The 22,771-nt window shown below is 36.3% G+C and overlaps 1 protein-coding gene across 1 annotated transcript; it reads left to right on the top strand.

Annotated features, from left to right (window-relative positions):
* The first annotated feature begins 32 nt into the window (after positions 1-32).
* Positions 33-11,399, top strand: LOC137277630 (protein FAM219A-like). Its single transcript, XM_067809452.1, has 5 exons — positions 33-219; positions 2,967-3,039; positions 5,294-5,384; positions 6,521-6,589; positions 7,015-11,399. Exons 1-5 carry the CDS (start codon positions 151-153, stop codon positions 7,208-7,210), a joined length of 498 nt encoding a protein of 165 aa, XP_067665553.1. The 5' UTR covers positions 33-150; the 3' UTR covers positions 7,211-11,399.
* Positions 11,400-22,771: the final 11,372 nt, after the last annotated feature.

Below are 22,771 nucleotides of genomic sequence, written 5' to 3'. Positions count from 1 at the left end.
GCACATGCGTACTCGTTACCACATCTTTTCCCATGAATCCACGTTAAGATGGCGTTCTTTATAGACCGGAAATAGAGCTTCGCCTTTATAATGATGTTGGACAGCTGATGAAGTTATTTATCTTTAGACATAATAATTCCATCTTCATCAATGGATAGTATGGAAGACAGTGGTTTTGACAGTGATCAGAAGTCACAGAATGGACATTTTGAGACAAAGGTTAGTAAAGTGCAATCTCTCAACCATCCTTCGGAGGTTTCATTTGTCAGCTCATGGAGAAGAGCTCGGATTTATATGTTTTAGGCGTAGATCCAGTTGTGTGTAACATATTGGCAGTGTCACACGAACATATAGGCATATTTACGCCCACACGTTTCCTATCATAATATAGATGGATATTATCTGGATTTATGCATTTTTTGTAATACATGATTTGAATCATGATTGAGATGACTGGAATCAGCTGGTATTCGTTTGGGTCAAGATTTCAAGTTCAACTGCTCACATGTGTCCAGTGGTTTAAACCTTTTACTTGCCAGTATTGTGATTGATGAATTAACTTTTGTGGAGGTCATCAGTTGACAGATGACTAATTACAATATATTCACTATATGAAACTCTTGGTTTCAATCATGTTGTTGCATTGCAGTGAATCAGTCATTATGAAGTGTTACTACCATACTCCACCCTTTTTCATTTCGCTTCATCCTTCCCGATGTTTATATTTATGTGTAGCTATAAGGCTACAGTAATGCTGATAACAAAAACGTACTAAAGTACATTTTCATCAAACTAGAATATATTGTGTAAGTGACACAGTCGTATTTCATAAGGTTACTGTGCTGAGTTGCTAAATCTCACATTTACTGTAGCATGTGTAGTTTGCACATTGATTTGATAATTCTCCAGTGTCTCATGCATAATATGAGACTGATTGAGAGAAGTTTATGTTTTAAATCCAAAATGAAATGCCATAATTACCTTTACTGACTACTACAATGAATACATATGTTATTGTCGTTATTATGTATAGTGTCTGTGCCCAACAAAATACAATTACCATTTCTTACAACAGAAATGTTTGAGTATTTTTAATCATGTTTTATTAAAGAAACACTTTAATAGTGTTAACAGATTGCATTACAGACAGCAAACTTGTGATTTTTTTTGTGTCTCTTGGTGGGGATCATTCTTACTTGGTTAAGGAGCAAGTGATTAAGGTGAATAGGAACAATTCTTTATGGATAGACAGTTTTGGGGGGACAGTTGATGCAACATTCCAGTGTAATCATTATCAAGCAAGTGAAATGATGTCACCATCTACTCTGAAACGTTACATCCATTGCAAGAAGGAAGTTGTCAGTCCATATTAAAAAGAATTGTTCCTGTTCATTATACCTACCCATAATATAAATGCCACTCAAATGTGTCCTAAGGTGTTTGAGATAGGGCAACAGAATCTTGGTTACTACCTTTTCACTGATTAATTTCAAACATTTTCCTGCATGTAGAAGTGAAAAAGTATGTCAAGTTTTTTTATGTCCCAAACATTATAATCAATGTCTCTCCTTATGGCCACACTGAATTCTTATGAACATTTGTACCATTATAACTGTGTATGGTTATTGTTGCTGAATTCTAGACAAGAGCCTAAGAAACAACCCATGCTAAAAATATTAACAAGTTAACAAGAAACTAAATCCTAGCTCAAATGTACAGTTATTGTCGTGCATAAGTTTCAAGAATTACTGTAATTAAGTGTTTGACAGGCACCATATTACTTAATTACTTAATTAGCTCAAAGATGCTTTGTCAGTGGCCTTGAGGCATGTTGTGTGAAACTGGTCATGTTTATTCAAGCTTGAGGTCGATTTAATTTATTTTGATTCTTCTTGTTATTCATTGTTGCTTATTAAAAAACTATAGCTTCACAGCCTTTATGTCCGTCAAACAATGCCAGTTATCTTTTAAGATGACATATCTTTTAAGCTCATCTTTTCACACATGGTTAAACATGGTAAAACAAGTTCACTTTCTTTCTACATATACTCAAGATGAGGTGCATAGTATTATTCACATCAACAATTTCTGTAGATGGAGTTTATTCATTGTCCTTTTGCTCAAAGTTCAAACAGCCTTCATTACTTGAACCACAGAAAGTTTTAAGTTATGTACTATGATCTGATAATTAAACCTGCAGACTGTCAAAGATGTGTCAACTGTCTGTCATAGTGTTGTTTCAGTGTTAATGAATAGCGTTAGACTCTAGCGTCAGATTTGAGAATGGTGTGATGGAAGTCTACAATCTGCCGGCCATAGACTGTTACATTTCACAATGACTTGACTGAAATCATCATATGTGAAGTGTCACACTTGTGTTTGCTGTTTTTAAATCTGATGTTTGTTAATAATAACAATGCCAAATGAGAAATGTTAAATCTGAAATATGTGTTTAATTTTATTCTATGGGTCCCATGAAACATCTGAAACTTACAGGACTCAGTGTCTTGTTACTTTGAAACACCATTGGTGAACACTACTGTCAGGAAAGAATGTAAATAAAACAGTTTTCTGAAATGACTGGTGATGAAGTTAAAAGTATGGCAAGTTATTTCCAACCCAGTAAATAACATGTGCTTTAGATGTCGCAACTAACTTTATGTCTTCATGGTCACAATGAACTTTCCATGCAAGGTTTATGATTACCCTGTGGACTTTACCATATTTACTTCAATAGTCTGAGTAGGTGAAGAGGCTTAAGTGGCCTTTAATGCCATGCCTAAGGGCGTGTCAGGTTCATTAAGCTGTTCTCTATAATTTCACTTTGAACTTTTGATCATGAAGATTTAATTTTTCAGATGTTATGTCACAGTTTTATTCCCTCTGGATATCTTTTGTTATTTTTTGTAAAGGTGGTTGATTTTGGTTTATGTGGTTTATTATGGTCAATTTGGATATGTTTGTAGAAAGAATCGACATTAACAAAAAGTGCCTCCTACAAGGCTTTGAAGAAAGCAGCAGAACTGCAAAAGAAAATAGGTAAGTTTACAGTGTTTCTTTATCAGTATGATTTTGTGGAATGACATGGACTTACATGGTCAATAGCTCAATGTTAATCAAGAAATGAGTCACACTCTTGAAAAATAATTTCAGAAATTTCAGTTTTGCTTATATGAATCTGAATGAAAAGTATTGTCACAGTTAAACTGTGATGTCAACACTGAAGCACAGGAAGGTGTCAGAGTTATCAATAATCAGTGGGAATGAAATAAACTGATATCTTGGAGAGCATTTTCTGATGTCTATTACTTTAATATTTCCAGTACACAATGCTGTCACATATGCCTCACTACTAGATAGACTAGTAAAGGTCCTGGGGTAGAACAGGCCTTCAGCAACCCATGCTTGCCATAAAAGGCGACTATGTTTGTCGTGAGAGGGGACTTACGGGATTATTTTTCAGTTGTGCAGATCAATGCTCATGTTATTGATCACTGGATTGTCTGGTCCGACTCTATTATTTACAGGCAGCCGCCATATAGCTGGAATATTGCTGAGTGCAGCGTAAAACTAAACTCACTCACAACTAGATAACCATTCTAAATAAAAGGAAAATGTCAATGTCTTGTGTTCTTTTGTTCTGAAAGTAGTGATGTCAGTTATAAAGTGTATCGTGTAAATAAGACTTTTGGCAATATGACTATATGAAAAGTGACAGTATGACTACACAAGAAATGGATTTCACATATTCTACCCATGTGGGGAATCAAACCCAGATTTTTAGGGTGACAGCAAAACACTTTAACCACTGGTCTACCCAACCACCTCCCTTTGAAAGTGTATGGAAACGTCACAGTTGGTTCCCTGTAATGCACCCTCGATATCTGCTGGGTAAGCTGTCTGATGAATTTCCACTAAAACCTGGATGCATTTGCAGCTCAATAATTTAATTACCTCCCTTTGCTGGCTCCGCATTCAGTCAGCTAAGTTGCCGTTGCAACCGAGCATGCTAGTGTCAACAAAGATAGAGGTCACAGCTATGAAGGCTTGTTCGCAGTGCAATTCAGATTTTGGGGAAACTATACAGACAAATTGTCAGGTACGAAACTTGTCAAAAAGCTTATGCAAAAACTCTTTCTAAGTCCCTCAGAATCCTCTGCATGAATTGTGTTGCCAAGTTTAATCGGTAAGGTAATTTCGAAAGCAAAAGTGAGTTGTGATTGATACACTCAACTTCCCAGCGTAGACACCTTATAGAATAAAAGCCACCCAAGGGAGGTAATAAATTCATCATCCTGAGCCGTAGATACATCCAGGGTACAGTGGAGATTTATCAGAACGTATATCCTGGAGATATCGAGGAAGACTGTTATGTAGTTGTGATAAATGAAGGTGGAACAGTAAGTCATACACATATCCCAGAACTGCCCTAGTTTACCCTTTTTAAAGTTATTATCTCCAGTGATAGCCCAGGTTCTCAATCTCATGGTACAAAACTAGTAAACTATTCATGATATTACACTGAAATCTGTGTGCATATGTTTTTGTCAAATCAGACCTGTACAGTGTGTGAAGCCCATTGCTGGTGTCCCCTGCTGTGATGTTACTGGAATATTGCTAAAAGCGGCATAGTACCATACTCACTCACTCACTCACTAATCTATATATGATCTTGTCATATGTTTCAAATGTGCAAGTGATAGCTCCTAGCATTGCAGTGCCTGTGTGTTTAACATTACCAGGGTACCAAAATGGGATATCATCATACATGATGTTTTATCATGTTCATGGTGTATCAAGATGTGGGTTTGTCATAATCTTGGTTGTTTTGGGGTAGCACAGTGGTTACAGCTTTTGTGATGTAAAAGGCATGGGTTTGAATCCCTACATGGGACAATATGGAAGCTCATTTCTGATGTCTCTTCTCATGGTACTGGAGAAATCAGCATTAAGCAAAATCGTTCGCTGGTTCACTCTTACAAACATCTGGTCTGTGAAATGACAATTCATAAATAATGATCATGAAATATAATTAACATAAGCACTGATATTTTCTTTACATTTTGAAACAGAAACAGTGGAAATCTGGGCTTGTCACATGTTCTCGACTTAAGTCTTTGAAGGGCATTTAGAAGTGAAATACATACATCTTTTGGTGAGGACTACAACATTGTACGTGAAATGTGAACAAGCTGTGAGGACACAACTCTACATCAGTTAGTTTGTATATGGGATATGATATCATTTTTCAAAGCTGTTGCTCAGCAATAACAGCATGTATCATTTGTTTCAGAAAAGCAAAGGGAACTAGCCAAGAAAGCCCAGGCCCAAGCTGCTGCTATCGAACACCAGCCAAAAAGATCCTTCCTCCTTCCTAGGAGCAGGTGAGTGTCAGCTTCAAGATTTTGGAATGCATCAAAATGTTTTAACCCTACACATGCTAAATGTGAATCTGGCAGTATATTGAATGATGGGTTAGGTTGGAGATACTCTTTTGAATAACAACTTCACATTCAGTATTTGAAGTGTTCACTTTTGGTTTGTGTTCACATGGATTTATCCAAAGTGAAATGCTGGAATATTTTATTATGAGAATTAAATCAGTGGATGCAAATTGTTTACTAAATTTATGGAATGTCATAACCTTTCACAATTGCTGTCCAGGACACCAGATAAGGGGTGGATATGTACGGATAAAAGATATGCACGATAGTGTGGAATACTGCAGTTAGGTACTGTCTTAGAATCCCTTGCAGACATGTTGATCTAAACCGTATCAATCTGAGTTGAAACAGTTTACTCCCCCATCAACAGAAGGCAGATCCTGAGCCGCAGAATTGGGAACTGAGATTTATTTTGCTTAAAATTTGACATGAATGTGATTGTGCCCACTTTGGGTACCATTGTAAAATTTCCTAGTCCTGTGCTGAGATTTGAACCACAGACCTTCTGTTCCAAAGTCTGAATCCTTGTCTACATGATCAAAGAGGTTAATCCCATCAGAAAGCTGACAAGGTAAAGATGTCATCTGTAGGATGACACCACACTCCTGCTACATATGCATGATGGCGATGCACTGTGCTTTCCTTTGTCATGCTTTGGGGATCCCAGATGCTAAGGAAACCACAAACAGGGGCAGATCGTTTCAGTTAAATTTGATTGGTTGAAATTAAACATGTGGAGTCAAACATGGCAGCACTGAAACAAATTACACAACAGTTCCTCTGTGAGGAGTAAACAGTCAGGTAATAGAATAGCTGTACTACTAATAACCAGACTACTTACTGGCATCACTCGTTCGTCTTGTAATGGGCTCCATTAATTCCATTTAGTAATCTAAATATACTCTTAAGGTTTGCCAGTACGCCTTAAATAGTATCTGGAGCCTTAGCTGTGGTTGCTGTCCTGGTGCGATTGCTTACAGAGCATTTCAAGCTAAGTGCAGCAAGGACAAGAACAAGTTGATCTTATGTGTATGACTTGGTGCAGTTTGTATTGAGATGTTGCTTGTTTGATGCAGGGTGACAGTACCAGAGATGAAACCCCTCAATCCAGATCAACAGCCTCTAGTTACTATAGTAACAGACAGGTGAGTACAAGGAGGAAGTGAGTAAGCTTGGATTTGCACCACTTATAGCAATATTCCCACAATATCATGGCTAATGACTAGCATTATCAGGATAACAATTTTGCCTGAAATTGATGACACTGTATTATTTCTAACATGTACCTGTGTGGCATTGTAGTATGTGTTTTGTGCCTTCAGACACTGGTTCGTCTGATGTTGACATAATGGTTTATAGGTCACGTAGGTGTTTTCGATATATGAAAAGTATGCAAGCAGTTAGTTAAAGTACAGCACTTTCATGTTTCCTTCCTCAGTTGAGAAAACAAAGAAATAAACACTTCATAGTGGTAGATGTAGGAAAGTCATTCATCATTTCCATGGCCAGACTGCTCTGTGTTTTCAAATATGCATGTGTCACAGAATTGTATTTTGTTTATTTATTTCAGTGAGGATGATGAGTTTGATCTTCCACAGACAAGTCGTACAGCTCAGAAGGAAATTACTGCCCAGTTAATTAAAGACGGTTACAACCTTGACCTTGAGCCTGATGACGAAGACCTTGATTTGATACCACCTCGTCCACTTAATGAGAGATGTACATGCTGTCAGCTTCACCAACAACCGGGCTGTGTCATTCAGTGACGACACTGTTGTACAGTAGAATGGATATAACACATAACAACATAGCTTTAAGCTGTGTCAGACAATGGCCCAGTGGTAACCATAATGATCTGCCTTAGCATGAGAACAGCTAAGCTGTTTGACCCAATCATACTGTTGTTGTTGCTGTCAGCCAGGAGATGATGTTGATTCTAACCCATCTGTTTGCTTTTGACTGAGCTTCATTTACAGCTTAGTTGTGTTTCTTTGTCAGCATGGAGACTGTTCGCCCTGCTTAGGCTGTGTTAATGTGTCAACCGACTTAGGCTATTTCAGCTGTGTCTAACAACTTATGCTGTGTTTTTCATCTACGCATGGAGATCATCATTAATGATTCAGCCACAAACAGCTATAACTGTGGCAGTAGTGAAACTGTATAAATTATTTAGCTGTGTGAACCCAGCTATTCCTGTCATTTATTCAACTTTGCCAGCATTTTGCTGTGTGGGCCCAGCTGTACCTGTTAAGTGTTATTTATTGAGTTGTGTAAGAGATTCAGCTGTGTCCGTGGTTGAAGCTGTGTCAGTGGTAAAAATTGTGTCAATGGTTAAACATGTCTAAATGACCAAGCTGTGTGCACCTGTGTATATATCACAGCTGTCAGTGATTCAGCTGCATCAGTCGTTCAAGCATGCACAAAATATGTAAGTGTTTGCACTCACCAATGTGTGTTATCTGTTCATAAGATGCAGCTATGTTTAGCCAGTATTGATTGTGTGATTTGTCAGCTGAGTCACTAATGTCTGGTTGGTTAATATTGAGCTAGAGATGTGCAAATGGTCAGTCAGCTCCCATCTGTACTATCTTCCCTACTTTGCTAAGGTACATGGTCGGTTTCCCAAAGTGATCTTAACATTAAGACAGTCATACCTCCCATAACTCCCTAACCATCACTACTGTCATAGTGCTGTGATTACTTTGTTGAACAAGAGCCAACACTCTGTACTGTATTTTCTGTGTGGGATCAACGGCACCAAGTGTTGTCATATCTACATCGAGACACAAATGTGTATATACTGTACCTATAACAAGAATGTATGCATGGGGCAATCTTTAGGTACTTCCTTGCACATAGTGTCAATAACTGTCAACTCCTTTCACTGATCTGATATTTTAGGAGAGTTTTTTTCTCTGAACCACATATTTTGTCAAGAGTCATGTCTGAGTACAAAAAGTAAGCTTGTTAATGATTTGTAGGAGTCAAAAAAAAATTTTAATGAGACTGCAAGGGCAGGAGATGTGTGGTAGATTGTGCTCACCATTTCTCATACATGACAAAGGTATGTTGGCCATGCATGGGTATAAATTGCAAACAGATACTACTTCATCCTATCCAGAGTGTCATTCTTATCAACATCAAGCCTCTCAACTGATTTCTCCTCTGTTACAATTCATAAAAGTTCAAGGTGATGTGGTAGCCCCATGGTTAAAGTGTTGGCTCGTCATGCAGAAGACCCTAGTTTGATTCCCCACATGGGTACAATGTGTGAAGCCTATTTCTGGTGTCCCCTGCTCTGATATTGCAGGAATATTGCTAAAACTAGTAAAAGCAGCATTAATCCACAGTCTCTGACTTGAAAAGTTCAGGACCTAACACAAATGTGTGTCAGTTCCTGGAATCATGAGGTCATGTTAAAAGGCATGAAGAAAATTTTGAAATAATATTTTTGATTTGTATACAAAAATACCGACCACTGATACTTTAGTTGGCTCATTTTAGCATTCAGTGCTTTAATTTCTTTCTCATTGCTTAGTACAATTTCTTGGTCTGCTTGCATTTCTACAGCTCAGTTGTTCATGTGCCACTGTGTAAATCCTTGAATCTCAAAGTTATATGATCATGCTGCTTGTAAATTCCCTTTAAGTTGACCAAAATATTAAAAAAAACAGCTGAAAACGTTTATTTATTCTGCCTAAAGGAAATATTTTTATCATGATACAAGTGACTGCTTATTTAATGAAATAGCTTTTATTGCCACACAAGCTGATGCAATCAAGCACAGATGTGTGTCATTTATAATGGATATTTTGTACAACCTACCAGGCCAGATTGTAAATTGAAATGGACACTTTATGCATTGTAAATAATACCTAATTTTTCAATCAGACTCTGTTACCTGATTATTGACCCTTCAGTATTGGGACCTGATGATGGTCCTTGGAGAGTATACATAGTGCACAAGCAACTCAAATTGAATTGGCTATTAATTTAGATTTTTTTCTGCATATTTTATGCTCATGTGTGCAGTTTATTTGGGGCTCTGATTCAACCGTCATTGCATGTCATGAGAATCTATTCTACATCAGATCTGGTGAGGGTGGAAGTTTCTATTGTTTTTATGTCATTAATCGAGATGTTGTTTGAACAGTATTTACAGCTATTTACAGGTGCTAATTTGCTCTATCAAAAGGTTTGTTGAAATCTGTTTCAGCACACCTAGGTGTTTTTGTCAGTGGTTGTTTAAGGTGATAAAATTATCATGTTGAGTCAGGATTGACTGTGTTGGGGGATATACATATGTGGTAGAATGATTTGTGGTAGATGGAGTATTTGAAGAATGCAGTGGTGAAGAAAATAGATTCTAAGAAAGATGATAAATTCAATTTTCTTATTCAGCTGATAAAACCTGTAACATTTATATACAATACATGACAGATGTGATATTTTATAGTGTGCTGGGTTTATTTTTAAGGGAGATTTCATATCTGTAACAAAAATTTGTCAGAACAACAGTAGGATAACACAAAATAAAGGCCACTTCATATGACAGCTTATGTACGTATGTTTGAATGAGTGTTAGCTAGAAATATAAACATTAATTCCTTAAATTTCTTTGTGTCTTTTGATTTTGTGTCACTTATGTATGTGCATTAAGAGAAGAGGACAGTACAACAGTAGGTCACAGGCTCAAACACAAAGGATATTGTCTTGTTACAAGAATGTGCAATGAATCTGAACTTTTATGTTGATATTAGCAATGCCATTTGTGTTGGTAGACTTTTATGTTGTTTTAGTTAGGCCTGTTTTAAGTTTGTTATAATTCTGGAAAGCATTTGCCTTTTTACAAGCCTGTTTCATTCTTTTCATAGCCTTAGATCATATATATATCATTGTGCAAAGTATATCATGATATATTGAGGTAATTTCCATACCAAGCATAAATGGCACAAAGGGGAATATTATTCTAAAATAATATGGTAGAGACTAGATCTAGCCTTATGTAGTGAAACGGAGCCTGTAGTGTAGTGTGTAGTCACTTGTGCTTGCAAATATGATTTTTGCATGTTAGCTTCAGGCAAAAATGTTCAGGAAGAAACAGGGATTGGGAAAGGCAGGGGCCATGGGCCATTTTGCACATGAGAATGAAAATTGGCGAATTGAAATTTGGAAGTTTGCTATTGATACAAGGGCAGTGGCCCATTCAAAATTCTGGAAATGGCGAATAATCCCGAAAATGGCCCTTTGTCAAAGTTCTCTTTCCCAACACCTGAAGAAATATATAATTTTGTTTAAAGGAAAATAATATTTCCATGTGAAATGTTTTGTTTATGCACAAGAGATTTTGAAATGAAAATGTAATTTTTCATAACCTAATGATGCTAGCTCATGTAAAATAGTATCAAATGGCCCAAACATATAGTAAAAAGTGACCTTTTTTACGGCTGTTAGTGAACAAGGACAGTGGTTTGGTGGAGTATGTGGTCTTCCATCACTGTGTTTATCATGTTAGTGGGAGTATTGCCAAGACCTTTTGAAATAACTTTCAGGTGATTAAGTTGCAATCTACTGGTGCAAACAATCAAGTGATCAAGTTAGTTATACATGTTGTGTTAACCTGTATTTCACATGCTGGATTATCCCGTGCCTGATGTCTACATTCTACAATGATGAATAACATGGATCCATGGGCTAGCATAACTTTGCCTTGGAAAGTAAGTGAACTTCATCCCCATGTATGAAACAAGCTTTGCTAGCAAATTATCCTCGGTATTTTTTGAAAGATGAAAGATACACTACTCACTGGAGAGCCGAGGGTGAACTGAAGACATTAGGGGGAACACAAAAATGGATCTCTGTCTTGAAAAGCTGATAAGGCCAGAACAATTTTATTGATTGTTTGGTACGGACCCGTCTGTCATTTATTTTCAAAAATAAAAAAAAATATAAAAATCAATTTTGCCCACTCAAAAAAATAAATTCCTTTTGTTTTTATTGGCCAAAAATGTAAAGTTACAAAAACAAATCTTTTTAGAGTATATTCTTGTTCCATATATACTTCATAAATTGCCAAAAACAAAATACTTTAAGAAGGAATATTACTTTGATTGGTGATTTGATTTTAATTTTTTTCCCTACTGTTTTTTTTGTGAGTATCCTGAATGAGAGATGGTTATAATTTTGCCTCATCTGTTGCAGTGTTCTGGTTACAAGATGAATGCAAGTATAGTGAATCCTCTGAAATCTGCTAAAGAAATCACCCTGACTTCAAATATATTGATGAACATGTCACACATATAGATTCTCAAACCAACTTAAAGAATGTCCAATATTTAATGTAAAAATAGATGATATGTTATTGTCTTTGCTGAATAACTGTAAATTAACAAAAGTCTTTAACTTTTGAAGTATATATCTTGACATTTAGCATCAGGAAGGATGTTTTGTAAGTTATGTGTATTCATGTTTGATCTGAAGTCTCTGAAATCCTTTTTTCTCTTTTTTTGTACTTAATTTACATGGATTTCAGAAATCCCATTTGTGTTTCTGTTCTCTAATTTTCTTTGTTTTTTGTACCCTTTGAAATGTTCATATGGATCTACCTTCCATTTAGAAATGTTATTCTCTGTATGTTACAACAATTTTGGTCTCTGATACACTTGTGGTATAAATTCTTGGTCACAAGTTACCACTTTGAAAGGATATTTTCACACCGTAGTTTTGTAGTATGGTTGTACAATTAAGGTACAATCTCTTCAACTAACAGTTATTTCAGTGATTGTAATTGAGAAGCTGAGGATTCAAACAGAAGGGCGAGATAGTAATTTATAACAAAAAATAAGACTACAAAATAAATAAATATGAACCATATTATTCAAATTGTACTTCTTTCATATATCTTTTGTTGGGATTAGCTGCCATTATAGCTGGAATATGGCGGAATGTGCATAAAACAACACTCACTCCCATGAAAGGATTGTCAATAGGTAATTTGTGTGTGTTATCTCTTTTTATCTACTTCTAGACTTGTAAACATTTAACATTTTCATAACAGTGTTTTTGACAATGCAGTAACAACTTTCTTCTGTTTCCACTCAAGTCCCTAATATAATCAGACTTAGTGCCTCATAATATGTTTGAAGGCCATTTTGATGCGTTAACTATTTAGCTCACTCAGTATACATATCTTCTGTGTCTGAACACATCTATAGTTCCCTCAGTTATCTGAGAGAATGCACCACATCTGGTTCATACCAATTATTAAGCTATTGAAGATATACATTGATGTTTCTAACATATATCCATGCTACCAGGGTATGAAGACATGTGAATCTGATGATGTTCAGGGCTGCAGGTTTCCTTTCAAAAGGGCACTGTATCTCCTGATGCACAACCTTCCATCCCACAATTTCATGGTATCAACAATCAGCGATGTAAATTTCACATCTTTAGCATGTACCTATATTTTAATGAAATACCTGTGTAGTGAAACTGTAAGTTTGTTTATTAGCATTGCCTGGAACCCAGCTGTCTGATAGAAAAGCCCATGACAACTTGTGGGCAAGAAACAGGAAGTATGTGCATCATCATTCAGGGGTAATAATGTCTTTTACTGGTTTTTTTATCACATGATAAGCAGAATTCAGCCCACTTTAGATGTCTTATACCAGCCTATGGACAACTTCTGACGGACGGTCTATATTGCAGCTAGCCAGCCAAGTGGTCTGGTTTCAGATGTTCCATACATCCAAGTAAATTCGCCACATCTTAGTGTCTGGTCTAGTTAAATCCATTTGGGGCTTGTAACATGTCTGGTCAAGTTTTTTACTTATTTCAGACACTGCACATTCGTTGCATGTGGGTGTAATTGACTGAATTGACAGTATTTCAGCAGTGATAAAATATGGTTCTGCATTTAGATCACAAAGTTCTTTTCAACATAATATATTCATTTGGAGCAACATGTGGATGGTTACTTAAGTTTCAGAAGCAGTTTGTATGAGAGTAGCAACTCTATATTCACTGTATGTTTTGTTTGTTTTACCTTGTGTATTGCTTTATGCTGATTTGATCAGTCATGAGAGATCATATTTAATCCATTTTAACATCCTCATCTTAAGCATTACATTTTATTTAAATATGTAGTACATATTTATTTTTCCTATCTTATTTGTTATACTTTGTTTTTATTCCAAGATATTATCAGAATTATCTATTATTTGTTCACCAACCTCTGTCAAGTTTGCAGTAGTTTCAGAAATCACTTCAGTCTCATGAGAGATTCTCATGCTGATCCTTATGACAAAGTTTACTGAGCCATTGGTAATATCAATTAAGTGAAATCATTTGCAAGTGCTGATAATTGTATCAGGATATGCTGATTTTGAAATTTGAGCATTGTTATGAATTGCCCAAGTTTTGGAAATGGTACACAATTTGATCAGTACTGTAGTTTTCCACATCATTGAAAAGATATACTTTGTTGAGTTATGGTATCATAACAAAAATTTACATGACAGCTGAGCTTTGTCAAGTTTTAGCTGCCATTGTAACCCATTTAATTAAGATTGGGTGAGGAACCTTTTACAAGGATGACATTTAACATTTCAAACAACTGTTTGTTCACCAGTGGTTTGTTTCAAGTGCAATATGATGCAACATTTGTGATAATGCATGTTATCATGCCAGTGCATGTTGTACAATCAATGGGAGTTGTTTTTTCTCCAGTAGTTTTGTTTCAGTCGTTATGCAGTGCCGAGGAGTTTGATTGAAATGACTAAGTCACAGTTTAGAAATGTTTCGCATGAAAACAACACATAAATATGATCATGTTAATGACTATAGATATGAGATTCTATCTAGTCTCATCTTGTGAAGTGAGATGCAGTGGGCACACCTTACGATTAAAATGTTTGCTCTTTTGAAAATGTTATGTTCAGTTATAAAGGGATGAACACCCTTTCTTGTGCAACACAACTAGATTACTTCCTAAAACATGGATATATGCCATTGGTCAAATGACACAAGTCTTCAACTCCTTGTAAACTAGTTGCTTTCACCATATATCAAGTTTGGGAAAGAAAACAAATAGTCCCTCCATGTACATGTAGTAATTAGTCTTGGACTTAAAGACTTGTGTTCATCTAACTCACTTGTGACTTAATTTTTTCAACCAGAAGAATATTCGATTGTTCACAGTTGAATCGACAAAGACATTTGACATAAGTGAAACTGGACTCAACTCTAAATCTATGCTGTTGATACAGTTGTTTATTTGGCCATAATTCATGATTTTCATCCTATCTTGTAACTCGGACTAAACAACTTATCTCACATTATACCATTCCCAGGTATCAAAAGGCAAAGCAAATGACTGTGTTTGTTTCCTTAATTGCATACTGGACAAAATAAATTAGGGATACTGGTGTGTCAATAAATACATCACTATTCAAAATTTCTGAATTTGCTTATATCCCTCACTACTTTTGTCCAGTATATATTTGAATACACCAGCCATACCAAGATTCATGTGAATCCAGTCAATCAGCTGTTACTTCATACTGCCTCAAACTGGTTAGAGACAAACTGGTATGACATAAAGAAATACAAGCTGTGTCTTTTACGCTACAAGACGTTGGATGAAAATCTAACAATTATTGTGGCCTTGTGTATGATATATCAACAATAATCAAATGGTATGACCCATGTATATAGAGCCAGCTTCCCCTGGGGTTTTAACATAGGTTCCTGTTGATGAATGTTGCCTGGTGTTGGGAATCTGTTATAACACACTGGTATTCTGTTCCCCATTCCTGTTTGTTATAGGGGGATGGCACAGTGAATTATAAAGTATTATAGATACGAGAGGAAATTATGACATTGCTGCATTGTTTCTATTTGTTGCCTGTATTTCAAATTAAAACATCTTTTCAGAAAAGTATGTCCTGTTTTAATTCTTTTTCCTGCAATGTTGTACATTTCAAACACAAAAATGGCATCAAGGTATATATTGCCACTGATGGGGTATATGGTATCACTTGATGGTGAAAGCATTCCATCAAGACAGTGAGTGAATTTGGTCTTATGGTAGTCTTAAAGCTATATGATGTCAAAAGACATATTAAATGTATGTGGGCTCTCACCGAGCGAACCGTTTGCTGACAATATAAGCTCTCCTACAGCTCAAGCCTCACAGGGTGGTTAGCTTTTCCAGTTGACCTGTACATGGATAAGCATGGTATTCCACAGACTTACGATAACCTGGTTTCTTGACACGACTCCTTACAGAGATGGATGTGTTCCCTTCTAGGGTGAACTGTTCACTCCTTGTCTCCTCAGTGATAGCAGCTGTATCCACTGTAGCCTTGCACAAGTCTCTCAGGTAATAATTAATAGTTAAAATGATTATTTCTATAAAATATAAATATCCTTCTAACTATCCCTCTATCTGGAGTTGCCTCTTAAAGGATAGAATTACTTTACCTCTATGAGCTTAAGCCTTCAGCAGAGACTTAAAGCCAGGCTAATATGCAGTGTCAGCTCTACTCTATAGTCTTCAATAGTCACAGGTGATGTTGGAGTAGCCAAATGGATAAACAGTTCCCTCATCACATCAAAGTCAAGGGTCAAGTCCAAACATGACAACAATGTGTGAAGTACCATGTCCTAGCCATGCTGACAGCATGAAAAAGGGAGATAACCCATACTAACTTAAAACATCTACACACCATAAAAGACTGAGAAGTGGAATGTTTTTGCCAAAGTTTACATAATAATGCAACATTATCCTTTACAGTGCAGTTGATAGATTAGGTTAAATAACTATTAAATGAGCAATAATAACACCAAAATGCTTCCATTCTTTACTTCATAAAAGTATGACTATATCAAGTGTCATATATTCGTTAGCCCAGGATGTGAGACTACTTTAAAATAATTTTACTTAATATTTCTCCAAAAACATAACCTGCCATATTTGCTTCTCAACCCTAGCCTGTCACAAACTCGGCCATCAAAATTGGATGCACAGATTATTTACATCCTGTTTGTCGTTCATGATGTCAAAAGCTCGGCTTCAGAAGCATGATGTTAGACAGAATATTCTATCTCATATTTTTACAGAAATATTGGTGTTCTGTCACACTATCTGTCATAAGAATATTGCAGAATGAAACATGACCAAGGAAACACTTGTTTGACTTGCAGTACTGCAAATGCATACTGACATTCTAGAAATGTCATAGTAGAATACTAGTCTCTAAAGTGACAAGTTGTCAAAAATGAGGTCAATAAGATCATCTCTGATGTGATTGTGAAAAGTTGATATCGAAGTTACTGTATAACACTGCCAAAAATTAGGGCATTAAGATCATTTTTGGGCCTGTAAGTTTCATGAAGCGCTACTTCTGGTACTAAGCTGGTTTGCGGCTTCTGTTGCACGCCCAACTTGCAAAATGCAAGATGGACTCCAGCATACTTCCAGAACCAAATTTCTGCTGACAAGCATTTATTCAAGAACCAGTTCTGGTCTTAAATTGCGAGATTCCCTTGTATGACTTTACTCAACTGGACAAAGTGCACAACCAAGCTGTCACAGCTGCTGACAGTTATAATAGTCGAATAATTTGGAGATGGTTAGATCTGAAATTTGTTATTCCTGCAAGGATAACCAGTTCCCTTCTGTCAACTGATAACCACAAGACCCTTCAAAACAGCATGAAATGTTGTTTGTCACTGGAAGTACTAGGCTCTCATGAAGTGCTGTGACCTACTTATAGGCTATTGTAAAACATGGTTTTCTATAAGATCATCGTTGAAGTAATTGTGAAAATGGACTGTGAAACAGGGTTGTCAATGAGGTCATTAAGATCATCTTTGAGGTGATTATGAAAAAAGGATAATGAAGTTATTCTAGAACATGGTTGTCAATAAGGTCATTAAGATCATCGTTGAGGTAATTGTTAAAATGGACTGTGAAGTTACTGTAAGACAGGGTTGTCAACAATGAGGTCATTAAGATTATCTTTGAGGTGATTGTGAAATGTGGACATTGAAGTTACTGTATAACGAGGTTGTCAGTGAGGTCATTAAGTTCATTGTTGAGGTAACTGTGAAAAATGGATATAGAAGCCATTGTTAAAAATGGTTCTTAATGTCAATGAAACGTAACCATGGAAACACTGTTGTTTGACTTGCAGTACTACAAATGCATACAATCACTCTCTGTGATAGCGAAATTCTCCAGCTTTGTGTAGGATGAGCCTCCAGGATGTATACAGCCAGGAAGTCGGCAACACTTGACAGTGTTTCCTTTGTCTCCTTGAAGTTCTTTAGGTGCCCTAGAAACTTGACTGACCCCGACTTCTCGAAACAAAGTCTGAGTTTTGACTTAGATTCAAGTTTTTGCTCAAATTTGAGAAAACTCAGGAACATGTATTTTCCAGGATGACAGGAAATCGGTATAAAAAACTTAGTGGACAATTTGAATTTGGTGGACAGATTTCTTTAGTTGTTTGGACTTGTTTTTTTTTTTTAAAAAAATGCAGTTGAGTTAAAACTTCAGCTGTTTCAAATTGTCAAACTCTTGTTTGGTCTTCTTTACTTTAAAAATTGCAGCTGAGTTAAAAATTCAGCTGTTTCAAATTGTCAAACTCAGTTTGAGAGTTGAGTGTAAACTAAAGTTGGACACTTAAATGGAGCATAAAACATCATTGATACTCTCAATACAGATTGAAAAATCAGGAAATAGAAGAAAAAAAGCACAGTATATTCAATACTAGATAATTCTGTTGACAAAAGGAAGGAACATTTATTTTATGTATCTACAAATCAATTCATCTAAAACATTTTGGTACTGTATGTTAAATCAATCAAACTCAGAATATTTCATCCTCACCTCAGTACCAAAGGCCAAAGACAAAAAGAAATTTCCAACAACTCTTCCTGGGTACAACCCAGGGAAGTAGCTGGACCACTCAGTTGCCTATATTTCATCCCAAGTCATTTGTATATATACCTGTATGAAATCCCCAAGTGGGAAATGTTACAATTTTGCAACCCAGACAAAAATAAAACAACTAATGAAAATACATAGATTAAGAAAAACATCACAATATTTCCAGATTTCCTGTCAATGAAACTTTATTTTGAATTTAAGACAAGTTTCAATATGCTACAAATTCTGAGCCTCACTTAAAAAGACCTTTCCTAAACATCACGATATATGTTAAGCGTTATACCCTTCTTTATTGATGTACTTGATGGCATTGGAGTTATTTTAACCCAGTCCTTCTTTAGTCCGTCAAAATATTTTTCTAACCAATGTAGACTAAAGATTATGAGGAAGAATTTTAAGGCCATCTGCTTCATTTCTTTGAATGTCATTTAGAAGTGAAAATACATAAGAATGAAGGTGATGAAGGAGTAAGCATTAACTCCGAAACGTTGTGTTCTCACATAAAGAAGTTGATATCCATAAAAATCTTCATGCTTCATTTTTCTTGCAAAATGCACAATCCAAGTTGAAATTTCAACATAATGATTTCAGATTTCAACATAATTAGATGAAACATAAAATCTCAAGATGTTAAGTCACAAGGATATAATACAATAGTGTACTTTTCCTGCTGAAAGTTATTTCAACTAATTTACTCGGATTGACCCAGTGACTCTTAAAGGCTTCCTTGGGTAACATGATTAGCTCTGGTCCAGACACTTTTACTGCATATACAGTAAAAATACACAATGCCATTTGCATCAGACGCTAGACTGAAGTTTCCCGAGAGCAGAACCAGCTAGCCACCTCCCTTCACAATCCTTAGGGTTTGGGGCTAGGGTTAGGCACCCTTTAATATCCTTAGGGGTAGGGTTTGGAGTTAGGGTCTGGTACCCATTCTGATCTTTAATGAGAGCTAATGAATCTGGAAAAGTGCGCCCCTGTCAGATTAAATCGGAGATGTTTTGTTGAGGTCAGTGAAGGTTGAGGCACCAGATCGTCTAACCTCTCGTAGACTATTGCTCAGTCTCTGAATATATTTATACTCTTTAAAAAAAGTAGGGGGAACGTGAACTTTCAATTTGGACAGGAAGTGTAAATGCTGACAAATGTTTCAAGTACAGACATCTTATGAACGCACCTCCAATTCCCTCTATTACCAACCCAAGACACAACGCATGTTATGCAGGTGGAGAATACAGTAGCTCCATACACATGCATGGGGTTCCATTCTTCATTTTGATGGTTTTCAAGGTCGAGAAATCTCGACACATTTGTTAGTGTTTGTTTCTAGTCGTTTGTTTTAAAATGAAAATCTTACACATGCAATTACATGCCATACACCAATCATCTTTCAAAAGCGACTACTTTCCAAGTAGCTATGGTTGTAAACAGGTACAAATGGTGATGCACTCTCAAAACATTCAATATTATCATATCAACATTGATTGATTCTGATAAATCTCCTAAATTTTTTTAATCGTAATTAAGAAAAATGAAGTTCCCCTACTTGTTTTTTGAAGAGTATATAATGATAGTAACAAACTAACCCGTATAAATTGAAAAGCAGCCCCAGGGAGATCAGAGATCCTGAACCTTAGGAAATCAGTAAGAGTTCGGCCCGTACCCTGTACCCTCCACCCCTGTCAAAAGGCCAAATTACAAACTGACATGCATACTTCACCCTAAATATACATTCAGTAAACCAGAACAGGTATAAAAAACAATCAATGAACTTATTTCAGTGTTGGAATATTACACAGTGGAAGGTGGAAATATTCTATGTGAAAAGAGCGGGTGCGGGCGGACCTCTTTCCAGGAAATCTAGACTTGCTTCACATAAGGCTATAGCATTGTAGAGATGGCTTGGCAGTTTAGGAAAATTCAAATTAATGTGGTTCAGGGACTGTGACTGAGGTTGAAGGGTCGTCTGCACAGGTACTACAGAAATGTACCCCTGTCTGTACCGGTCTGTATACAGAAATGTACCCTAGCCAAAGTAAATGTACAGAAACGTACCCGGTACCCTAAACAGCAGACGAGTCCACTTTTCTCAAGACCAAACCGAAATCGGTTTTTGGTGTTGTTCCAGACTGTTTGACTTCGAGCGCTTTCTAGGCATTAACAATCCATTTATTAGCGATTTATTCTAATCCAATTGCATACGGAGCTGATATTTTACAATTCGAGGAAAGGTATGTTGTTGCTCCTGACGAACACGCACTGACAAGCTGCATTTTTTCCACGGTTTGACAGGCAGAAATAAAAGTATGCGTTCAAGAAACTGGTTCAGTGCTGATTCCCATCAGGGAGTCTATATAGAGAGGGAGAAGAAACTCCTCGAAAAGCCTCTGAACATATGTCTCGCCTCGACACATGACCAGTTTAGACGATATGGTGGCAGCTTAGTATTTAAGATTGAGCCCGGTTTATTTTCAACAGCTGATTACATTTGCTGAGTGTTGTGACAATTGAACAACTATATGTAGAAGATAAGTTAACTATGTTATCACTTCAGATTAAGTCAAATAGTTGTTATTGGGACAGTAGATTTGTAGTTAAGTTTCAAGTCGGTATGTTATAGCTCACTGGCTTCCATTCTTGATTCACCGCGAAGATATACTAAATTAAGTCTATAAAACTCATTTCACACATTCATTAAATTTTTAGGAGAAACATACCATTAGCTGAAAGGTACTTGCAAGTAATAGTGACAGTTTTATTACATAAATAAATGGTTACTGTGAATTTGAGGTGTGTGAAAAATATGACATATCGCCGATCTGTTCTGATCTGCCATTGAAATACTACACAACATTGTTTGAGTGTTCCCAGTTCTTGTTTCAAAAACATCTTTCATCTAAACCTTTCATACTTATGAGGGGAATATACTATTAGGTGAAATGTGTTTGCAAGTAATAGTGATAGTTTCATCATCTAAAAAAACATTAGGGTGTATTTGAGGTGTGTGAAAAATGTGACATATCACTGGTTTGATCTGATCAGCCACTGAAATACTACACTGCATTGTTTCAGTGTTCCTAGTTATTGCTTCAAAAGCATCTTCCACATACTTCTTTAATTTTTATGAAGCGAATATACCATCAGGTGAAAGGTATTTACAAGTTATAGTGATAGTTTTATGATTTTAGAAAATTTGTAAGGGCGTAAGTGATGTGTGTGAAAAATATGACGATCTGATCTGATCCGCAATTGATGCTGGTGATACTTGAGGGTTATAGTTCTGTAACTTCTTTCTTTCTTGTTGATCTTAATATTTCTTGTTGATCTTATTATTTGACAAAGCTGGGAAGGTGTTAATAACACTTTGTGATAATTTTACACTTTCTGCTTTTGAGGGATGTGTGACAGTGTCAGTTAACATTTTGTTAACGTCCATGCCATTCCCCACGTGCAATAAGATATCTGAATTAATTATTAATGTAATCAAAAATGTCTCAAAGTAGATTTTTTAAAAAGGACAGCTGATGTTAACTCATTTGTTCTAGCGATACTTTTGTGTTCTTAAACACGTTTTGGGTGGGATGGCCGTGGTGTATCATTTATTCTTTCATTCATTCACTCATGCACTTCTATTTTTCTTTATTTCTTTCATCCATTCACTTATAATTCTTGCTCTTAATTCTTACTATAACTCACCTTAATATGATTTAAGTATGATTATATATGTATCATATATCATATGATTATTATATCATATGATATATATGATTTAAAATTCCGACTATTACAATAAACAAGCTGCAGTACTGTTAAACACAGCTGAAGCTGCACTGGGAACGAGCCAACTGTGTGCGTTGGAGCATGACGAGGCACACGTTAATTAGTACAAATGGTAAAGAAAGCAAGGGAGTGACCTATCCCTGTTGTAGATTATCCCTGTTCCGATGCAGAATGGGATCGTCCTAGGGTACGATTCGGTACATTTACTTTGGCTAGGGTACACTTCTGTATACACAGGGGTACACCTGGGGTACATTTCTGTAGTACCTTTGGCAGTGCCGACAACGACCCCTTCAACGTGACTGAGACAGACTAAACCGATTGTTACCGTTCGTAAATAGAACATGACACTCGATGAGCTTTGTACTACTGTATGTGAAGCCGGGCAAGAGCAAAAAGTACTGATTAAACTATATCGATTGTGAGTGTGTCAAACCCTGTCAACACAAGAACGGTGTATTTAGGTGACCTGTAAGACAGTCTAAGTACACTTTGGAGACTCTTTGGTGTTGTGAGACAAATATGGTATCATAATTTCCTTACAGCGTCTTATGGGACTCGCAAATACCGACTTTCTCAAGAAAAC

This window comes from Haliotis asinina, chromosome 3, assembly GCF_037392515.1.
Source record: "Haliotis asinina isolate JCU_RB_2024 chromosome 3, JCU_Hal_asi_v2, whole genome shotgun sequence".
Lineage (NCBI taxonomy): Eukaryota > Metazoa > Mollusca > Gastropoda > Lepetellida > Haliotidae > Haliotis > Haliotis asinina.
The sequence above is the reverse complement of the archived record's forward strand: the minus strand, read 5'-3'. Positions and strand labels throughout refer to the sequence as shown.